At 64.9% G+C, this 9273-nt stretch overlaps 1 protein-coding gene across 1 annotated transcript; it reads left to right on the forward strand.

Moving 5' to 3' along the window:
- Nucleotides 1-3691: 3691 nt before the first annotated feature.
- Nucleotides 3692-8410, forward strand: ARID5A (AT-rich interaction domain 5A). Its single transcript, XM_037371527.1, has 7 exons — nt 3692-4009; nt 4430-4520; nt 5431-5611; nt 5697-5749; nt 5848-5945; nt 6044-6191; nt 6436-8410. Exons 2-7 carry the CDS (start codon nt 4461-4463, stop codon nt 7738-7740), a joined length of 1845 nt encoding a protein of 614 aa, XP_037227424.1. The 5' UTR covers nt 3692-4009; nt 4430-4460; the 3' UTR covers nt 7741-8410.
- The last annotated feature ends 863 nt before the right edge of the window (nt 8411-9273 follow it).

Consider the following 9273-nt stretch of genomic DNA (forward strand, 5'->3'; position numbering starts at 1 on the left):
ATGCAGGTGGATTTCACTTCCTAAATCATAACCCCCCCGCATCGGTGTGGGCGCAGCATCCCCGCGGCGCTGGGGGGGCTCGGCTCACGTGCGCTCTCCCAGGCGGCCGTTTCCTTCGTGATTACATCGGTTAATCGTGGGGTAATTAACGCCAGGGAGCTGGTTTACGGCTTTAGGTGCATCATTTATAGCGTCAGGCTTCAGAACCGAGCCGCGTTTCTATGCCAGCACCTGACAGCGTTAACCCGCGGGCGAAGGGCGCTGGCCCCTCCCGACCCCCCGACCCCAGCCTGTGTCCCAAAGGACGCGTCGTGGCGCTGGATCCAGCCGTCCCCAGCAGTCGGGATTTAATTTCTTGGCTCTTCCCCTCCTTTTCCCTCTTCTTCCCCTCCCTTTCCCCCTCCTTTTCCCCCCCCTTTCCCCCTCCTTTTCCCTCTTCCTCCCCCTCCTTTTCCCTCTTCCTCCCCCTCCTTTTCCCTCTTCCTCCCCCTCCTTTTCCCTCTTCCTCCCCCCTCCTTTTCCCTCTTCCTCCCCCTCCTTTTCCCTCTTCCTCCCCCTCCTTTTCCCTCTTCCTCCCCCTCCTTTTCCCTCTTCCTCCCCCTCCTTTTCCCTCTTCCTCCCCCTCCTTTTCCCTCTTCCTCCCCCTCCTTTTCCCTCTTCCTCCCCCTCCTTTTCCCTCTTCCTCCCCCTCCTTTTCCTACTTCTCTTGCCTTTCCTCCTTCTTCTTTTCCTTTTCCTCCCCTTTTCCTCCCTTGCCTGCTGATGCCAGCGCTGGGCTTTGCCACCCGCCGAGCCCCGACACCTTTCAGTGCACCAGTGGCCACCGTCACCCCAGCGACACGTTTCCACCTCAGCAATTCCCCCCCTTTTTTCCAGGGTCGGGATTAAACCCTAAAATCCCCCCAGCAGCGCCCCCCACCCCCCCCCGAGCAGCGCCCCCCCCCCCCCCCCCCCCCGCGCTGCCATTGCAGCCGCCCCCGCCGGGGCCAGGTCCCACCCAGGGGTGCTCAGCACCCACCGGAGCCTGAAATTCCAGATGTTCGAGCCTGAAATTCCAGATGTTCCCAGCGGGGCGAGCACAGCTGCCCCGTGCGAGGGGAAACTGAGGCAGGGGACCCCCCCCCCCCCCCCCCCCCCCCCCCCCCCAGCTCGAGACCCCCCCGTTCTGCTCGAACACAAACCGGAGCCAGGAACAGAAACCCAAGCGCAGTTTTGTTGTTGTTGGGGTTTTTTTATCCTTTTTCATTAAATCATGGTATTATTCAGTAGAAGGCGGGCACCTTCCCGGAACGAAAGGGTTAATGTCACCCTTGGATTCCTTCACCCCCTTTTCTAGCCCCCCGCGGGGGGGGACACAGGAGACAGATGCCCCCCCCCCCCCCCCCAACCTCCTCCCCCCCCACTTCTGCTTTCTCTGGCTGTTGGCCCAAAATGAGTCACTGGGGAAATTTTCTTTTTTTGGGGGGCTCTTTCACAAGTTGGTCGGGGGGTGGGGGGTGAGGGGTGATACTTGGGGGGTTGCTATAGGGTTGAGCACCCATGGGTGCCCCCGATCCGTCCCCCACTTACGGGTGGCTTCGGTGCCATGGGATGGGGATGGCTGTGCTGGGGACAAGGGACAGCATCCCTGGAAAGTGGTACCCAGCACCCGAGTGATGCTACAGGCTCGGTCCCCGCTCGCAGGATGATGCCCAGCCCGGGGGGGGACACCGGGGGCTCGGTCCTCAGCCCCGGGGGGGGGGGGGGAGCACTGGAAGCTCAATCCCCGACGCCGGGGGGGACACTGGGGACACGGTCCCCAAGCCTGGGGGGGGGGGGGGGGGGGGCACTGGAGGCTCGGTCCCAGTTCACAGGACGATGCTCAGCCCCGATGGGGGACATGGGGGGCTCTGTCCCCGACCCGGGGGGGACACTGGGGACGCGGTCCCCAAACCTGGGGGGGCACTGGAGGGTCGGTCCCCGACCCAGGGTGGGGGACACCGGGGGCTTGGTGTCCAACCCGGGGGGGACGCGGGGCTCGATCCCGAGGACACCGGGGGACTGGTCCCCGACCCTAGGGGGGCACTGGGGACACAGTCCCCAACCCTGGGGGGGGACACTGGGGGCTCAGTCCCCGACCCAGGGTGGGGGACACGGGAGGCTCGGTCCCCGAACTGGGGGGGGACACGGGGGACACACTGGGGGCTCGGTCCCCATTCGCAGAACGCCGCCCAGCAAAGCCACCCCGGGGGGGGGGGGGGGGGGGGGACACGGACACCAGGACCACGACCCCACGAGCATGCGGCCACCAGGACCCCACCGTGTCCCCAAGCCCCGGGGGACCGTGTGGCACCGCGGCCGCATCGCCAGCTCCGGGGGGGAGGGGGGGTGGGGGGGTGGGGGCTGGGGGGGGGGGGAGCTGGGGGTGGAAAGTCCGGCACAGTCATTCAGCGCGGTGCTGGGCTGCCCCTGGGTGAGCACCCCAAAAAGCCCGGCCGTTCCGGTAACGAAAGAGTCAATCGCACACGCAAAGACACACTCACACTCACGCACACGCCACTTCCCTGAGTGGGGGATGACTCATCCCCCCCCCCCCCCCGCCCCCCCCCAGCCCCGTAACACCCGCAGCCCCCAGAGCTCCGCCGCCGGCCGCGCCGATGAGCCGCCCGGGCTCCGTCTGCTGAGCCGGTGAGTCCCGGGGGGGGGGGGTCCCAGGGGGGTCCCAGGGCGGGTCCCGGGAGGGGTGGGGGGTCCTAGCCCCCCCCCAAGCCACGTGTCACCCCTCCGCCCCCCCATCCCACCGCCGCCTGGCTGAGACCGGCCCAACTCAGCGCACGCCCAGCGGGGATCGCAAAACCGGGGGGGGGGGGGGGCGCAGCCCCCCCCCCCCCCCCCCCCCCGGTGCCACTGTCACGCATGGGCGGCCCCCCCGCCCCCCTCCCCCATTTCCCAGCCTGGTCCCGGCCCGGGACCCGCCGGCGGGTGATGTCAGGGGGATATTTTCGCCGCCGGCGGCGGGAAGGGATGACTTCAACCCATTACTCACCCCCCCGCCCCCCCCCCCTCCCCGCCCCTTTTTGGCCTTAAACACCCCAAATTCGGCTTAATCAGCCCCAAATTAACAGCCGGGGGGGGCGGAGGGGGGGGCGGGGGGGGGGGGGCAGGCGGGGCGAAGCGCCCTGCGTGAGATGAGTTTGGTCGGACTCAGCCGGGGTGATGCTGCCCCCCCCCCCCATTAATTCCTATCGCGTTAAAGGCACCCACGCTAGGGTGGCTTGCTGGTCGCGCCACGTGGGATTGTTTACCCCAAATCTGCCGCTTTTCACCCCAAAAGCCCCCGTAGCTCCCCCCCCCCCCCCCCCCCCCCGTGTCGTCCATTCACCGCCCCCCCCCCCCCCGCCGGTTTCCTGCAGCGATACCAGAAAGGGAGGAAACGGCGTCACCGCGCTCCCGGTGCCGGGAACCGACCCCGAGGCGTGAAATCACGGCCGGGACACGCGGGGGTGTGCACACGCACGGACACGCGTGTATTTCCCATGTCCCCGCTGCACACGCGTGGACCTACGCACACACACGCGTGTGCCCGCCGTGCGCACACCCGGCTGCAAAAGCACGTACCCACGCGTGTACCCCCCCGCCCCTCCCCATGCGGCACGTTCACATGCACACGCGTGTCATCAGCTCGTACGAACACACGTGGCCACCCTGCCCCACGCATTTACCCGCACGCGTGTCCCTCTGCGCCCCCCTCCCTCCCAAATACACGAACCCACGCGTGGAGCTCCGTGCCTGCGAGACGAACACACATGTGCCGCCCCCACGAACACGCCTGCACACACATGACACGCGTGGGCACACGCCCCGCGGCCGGACTACGGCTCCCAGCATCCTTTTCCTTAAAAGGCGGGACGGCAGCTGGGCTGGCCAATCAGAGGAGGGGGCGTGGCGGGAAGAACCAATAAGGCGCACGGGGGCGTGGCCGTGCCGCCCCACGGGCCCGCCCGGCGGTCACATGGCGCGGTGGCGGCGGGTGAGCGGGACGGGGAGCGGCGTGGGGACCCGGGGGGGGGACACACACACGCGTGGGAGGGGGGGGGGGACACGGAAGGGAGGGGGAGGGGTCCCGTCCGGCCTGTTCCTCAGTTTCCCCAGGTTGGCACCCCGCTGTTTTTCGCTGGTTTTGCAGGGGTGCCCCCAAAATGGGGGGGGGAAGGGGTACCGACCCCTAATTTTTTATTTTTTTTGGGGGGGGGGGGCACCCACGGGTGACCTTAGGCCATGGGGTCGCCCGCCAGGCACCGAAATCGGCCGGATGGCCGATTTCGGTGCCTGGCAGGCGACCCCGTGGCCCAGATCATCCCGATTTACCCTTTTGGGGGGGGGGGGGGGGCGGAAACCCAAAAATTTAGGGTGTTTCACACCCCCCCCCTTATTTTTTTCCCCCTCGCAGGACCCCTCCTCAAATCACCAACTCTCCCCCCATGGAGGACAACCAAGAGCAGCCACGAGACCCCCAAGAGCCCACTGACACCAAACCGGCGGTGAGTGCCGCGCCCCGGTGGGATTAATTAATTTTTTTTATTTTTTTTTTTGGGAGGGGGGGGGGGGGGAAGATTGAAACATCCCCCCCCCCCCCGAGGGGACGAGGTGCTCGGAGGATGAACGTTGCTTTTGCCTCCTGTGAAAGCGAGAATCAGGAAGAGGAGGGTGACTTTCCCACCGGGGGGGGGGGGGGACGGGACGGGACACGACAACCAAACCCAAACCAGGACATTTTAGGGGAGAAAAATGAGCCCCCCCCCTCCCCTTTTGTGGCTTCTAATTTTTTCTAATTAATTTTTTAGCCTCATGGAGCCGGGGGGTAGGTTTTACTGCGCTGCCCCCCCCCCCCCCCCCACCAGCTCCTCCCTCCCTCCTTTTTATTTCAAAAAGCCAAAAAAAAAAAAAAAAAGGAAAAAAAAAAAAAAAAAAGCCTCAAAATAGTTCAGCCGTTAAAATACCGCGTCTGTCAGAAGCGGTTGAAAGAATAGAAAGAAGAAGGAGAATTAAAAAAAAAAAAAAATAGATAAAAAAAAAATAAAAAGTACTTGGGAGCCGAGCAGCTGCTTTGCCCAAAATAGCAACAAGTTTTATAACTCCGGAAAATGTAGAACAAACAAACGAGAAACATTTTTAGCTGAGAAAGGCGGCGGCGGCGGCGGCGGGGGGGGGGGGGGGAGGGAGCGGAGGATGAATTTCTGCCCGTCTGTTTTCCTGGAAGCCGTTCCTCGTGTTCTCGCACGCTTCCAGCGCTTTGACCAACTTGGCCGGCGGCCCAGGCTGCCGGCTAACGAACCCAGAGCTCGTTAAATGCCTTTGGGTTGCAAAGCATCCCCAGCGCCGGTGAAAGCTGGGGGGTTTGTGCGCGCCTGCTCTGCCTCAGTTTCCCCAAACTCTCCATCTCTCCCCCCGCCCCGGATCCCGCAGGAGGCTCCGATCCCGGAGGATGGCTCCGAGCGGGAGAAACCGGTGGAAGAAGCAACAACGGGAGGTGAGAAGGAAGAGGAGGAAGCCTTCCTCGTCAGCCTCTACAAGTTCATGAAGGACCGACACACGCCCATCGAGAGGATCCCCCACCTCGGCTTCAAGCAGAGTACGTCCCCGCCGGGGCCGGGGGAGGGGGGGGCTGCCGGCGGACCCCCGCGTCCCCCTCACCCTCGGCATCTCTTCCTTCCCAGTTAACCTCTGGAAGATCTACAAAGCCGTGGAGAAGCTGGGAGCCTACGAGCTGGTAAGCGACGTCCCCTGAGCACCGGGATGTCCCCTGGGTGCCCGGGGGGGGGGGACACGACGACGACACAACACGCTAACCCATCCCTCCCACCGCAGGTGACGGGGCGACGGCTCTGGAAGAACGTTTACGACGAGCTGGGGGGCAGCCCCGGCAGCACCAGTGCGGCCACTTGCACCCGGCGGCACTACGAGAGGTAAGAGGGGGGCGGGATGGGGGTCCCGCTCCGTGCCTCAGTTTCCCCTTCCCGGCGCCGGTTCTCACTGCCGACCCCCACGCTCCCCCCCCCCGCAGGCTGGTCCTCCCGTACGTGCGGCATCTCAAGGGGGAGGATGACAAGCCTCTGCCCCCCAGCAAGCCCCGCAAGCAGTACAAGGTCTCCAAGGGCACCGAGACGGGCGAGAAGAGCAAGAGGGCCAAGAAGGAGAAGGGCCGGGAGCAGGTGCGCGGCCCCCCCAGAGCCCCCCGATGCGCCTGCGGTTCCGTACCAGCCCCCGGCTCTGTCCCTCGCCAGGGGGACCCGTCTGGGTGCCCTGGGAAGAGCAGGGAGGGACTGGCTGGGAAAAGAGGAGAGCGGAGGGCTCGAGGGCAGCCGAAGATGGGGAGGGGGCTGGGGGGAGCGGGGACCCCCACCTGGGGACACGGCAGAGCCCGGCTTCCACACCCTAAATCTCCTTTGCTTGCAGATGCCTCCAGACAAGGCGAAGCCGGAGGTGGCAGCCGGCACGGAGGACGCGAGGGATGCCCCAGAGCGGGGCCGGGCAGCTGAGGGGTGCTCCAGCCCGGTGGTCCCCACCCCGAGCCCCTCGGAGGGGTGTCCCGGCCCCTGCAGGACCCACCCCGAAACCTACAAGCGCCTTTTCTCCAGCTTCTACTCCAAAGGCAACCATCCCATCATGTCACCGCTGGCCAAGAAGAAGCTGCTGGCCCAGGTGAGCAAGGCAGAGTCCTTGCCCTGCCACAAACGCCACCACCCCGAGGGCCGGCAGCCGGCGAGCGACGCTGGCCCCAACCCCCCCCGGCCGGCCACTGGCCCCCACCTCAATGAGCAGAGGAGCCCGGAACCCTCGGGAGCTCAGGATACAGCTCCGAGCGTGGGGAACGAGGTGGGACCCATCACCGGCGAGGTGGGACCCATCACCAGCGCGTCCCCCGGTGGGAGAGACAGCCAGCACTGCCCCCGGGCCGAGGACGGGTGCCCGGCCCCCGCCGTCTTCACCGGCTGCTTCCACGCCTACCGCAACGAGGTGCTGAAGCCCGTCGGCCGCCACCCCCTCTGGGGGTATTTCTCCAGCTTGAAGGATTTTTTGGAGCCGCCTTCCACCTTCCCATCGCGAGCCGAGGAGCCGGAGCAGCCCCAAGACCTGCGGAGCAAAGCGGGGCAGCCGTGGGGCGGGGAGAGCCGGCGAGCGGGTGCCCGCGCCACCGTCCGAGCCTGCTGGGTGCCCCCCGGCGCCGCCTTCGCCCCCGCCGCGCCCAGGGCCAAGCACGGCCGGGAGGAGGAGGCGGCGTTCGGTCCCAGCGCCAAGCTACGCGCCATCTCCCCCTTCCTCACCGAGGCCGATGGCGGGGACACGGGCACTGGCTCTCCGGGGGGCCAGCAAGGGTTGGCCAAACCCAAGGCTGTGGTGGCCAGCCCCGGCTACGCCGCGCCGCTGCCGCAAGCCCCGGACGTTTACAAGGGAGCGATGCTGCATTTCCCAGCGAGTTTTGGGAGTCCACTGGAGCACCTTAAAACCCAGGGAGTGCCGGCGGCACCGTCCCTCTCCGTCAACCCCTTCATCATTCCCGCTTTTCCCAGCCCTTTGGTAGCCACCTCCACGCAGCCTTCCGACCTGTGCCGGCCGCTGGCGACCGGCCCCGGGCACTACCCGGCGGCGTCCTACGAGAGCTCGCTGCGGCACCGGCTCTACCCGGCGGCCACTTGGCACACCCCAGCCACTTACACCTCACCGCGTGTGCCGGCCTTCCACCGCCACGCCAAGCTGTAGCGCTTCCATCCCTCTCCGGATCGGCCTCGTTCCGTGCGGAAAAAGGAGCCGGCTGCGATGCCGCAGTGGCCGAGCTGGGCAACGAGGAACGTGCCGGAGCCGGTCACCGCTTCCGAGCCCGCGGGAACGGGGCCGAGAGGAGCCAAGCTGGACTGTGACATTTTTACTTTTGATCTTAGAGCTGTTTGTATCCGACATCGTTACGCCGGGGACTTAACTACCAGTATCACGAGGTTATATATATATTATATATATATATATACACACACATACACACATAAAAGAAAAAAGAAAAAAAAAAAAAAAAAGGGGGGAGCCAAACAGGTTGTGGAGGTTTCTGTTTTGCTAGAGATGCTGTGCCCCAGGGCGCTTCCGCAGGGTGCGGCGAGGAGGCTGAGCCGGGCGGTGTTTATTCCCATCCCACCGCACCCGGGGCCCTGGCTGGCTCACAGCACGTGATGCAAACTTGAGTTTGAATCACGTTGCCTCCATCCGGGGTTCCAGAGGGTTGGGGTTTTTTTTTTTTTTTAGGGATTTGGGACTGCAAGCGGCTGCTGCGTTGGGTGTCAGCCTGGAAAGCGCTCTGGCCGCTCCGCTCGCTGCTGCTCCGTGCCTCGAGCAGCCGCAGCGGCTGCGCCGGTGGCAAATAAAACTGGCTGGATGTTCCCGACCTGGCGGTGTTTGGGGTGTCCTTGATTTCTTGGATCAGGGCAGGGTTTGGGGGGGATCCTCACCCTAAGAGCAGAGCCCCAGAGACGTTCTGTGACGCTGCGGGGATGGGCTGAGACCTACCTCCGGGGCTGCCCCGATCCCGTGGGGAAGGAGGTGCTTTTCCGCATCAGTTTTGGGGGAATCGCAGCTGTTTTGCGGAGCGGACGTGTGTCCAAGCGTGAACCAGCCCAGCCACATCTCCAGGTGCTCTTTGCCTCCAGGAGCTCCTGTCAGGCCGTTGCAAATGACCCAAAGGCTTCCTCAGAGTTACGGGAATCGCTTTTCTTGTGCCGGCCGTGTGGCCGCTCGCCGCCGTCCTGGGCGCCTCGCCACAAGCCGTGGAAGCAGAAAAGGCAGAGGGATGGTGGCACTTGCTTGTCCGCAGAGAGGTTTATGGCTTCAGGTGGGGCAGGAGCAGTAAGTCAGCTTTGAAGGATCACTTCTGCTGTATCCATGGAAAGGAAAAGCTTTGGGATAGGAACTGGAAAAGGAGAATTCACCCCAGGCACCGCCAGTCGCTCTGCGACGCTTCCAGTGTTAGACTCGTTGAGAAGAGCAGCGTCACCCAGCCACCCGTGGATGCTCCAGCCTGGATGTGGGGAAGGCGTGACACGCACAGCAGACCCCCACGGCTGCACCTGAGGAGCTTCGCTGCCAGAACGTGCACCGTTAGCCCTGGTTTGTGCACGAGGACACGGCCACGGGGCTCGAGTCTTCGCACACGGAGCCGCCTCCACGCCTTGGAGCGAGGGCACTGGAGACGCCGCATCGCGACGGGTGGCTCAGCCTTATTATCAATATTCTGGCGGAGAAACTGTGGCT

This window comes from Falco rusticolus, chromosome 20 (genome assembly GCF_015220075.1).
Source record: "Falco rusticolus isolate bFalRus1 chromosome 20, bFalRus1.pri, whole genome shotgun sequence".
In the NCBI taxonomy this organism is placed as follows: domain Eukaryota; kingdom Metazoa; phylum Chordata; class Aves; order Falconiformes; family Falconidae; genus Falco; species Falco rusticolus.

Excerpts from the sequence above, each read along its gene's own strand:
- ARID5A (XM_037371527.1), top strand. The coding sequence starts at position 4,461 with ATGGAGGACAACCAAGAGCAGCCACGAGACCCCCAAGAGCCCACTGAC. Across the intron at positions 5,750-5,847 it reads AGCTGGGAGCCTACGAGCTG|GTGACGGGGCGACGGCTCTG; the intron begins GTAAGCGACGTC and ends CTCCCACCGCAG. Across the intron at positions 6,192-6,435 it reads AGGAGAAGGGCCGGGAGCAG|ATGCCTCCAGACAAGGCGAA; the intron begins GTGCGCGGCCCC and ends CTTTGCTTGCAG.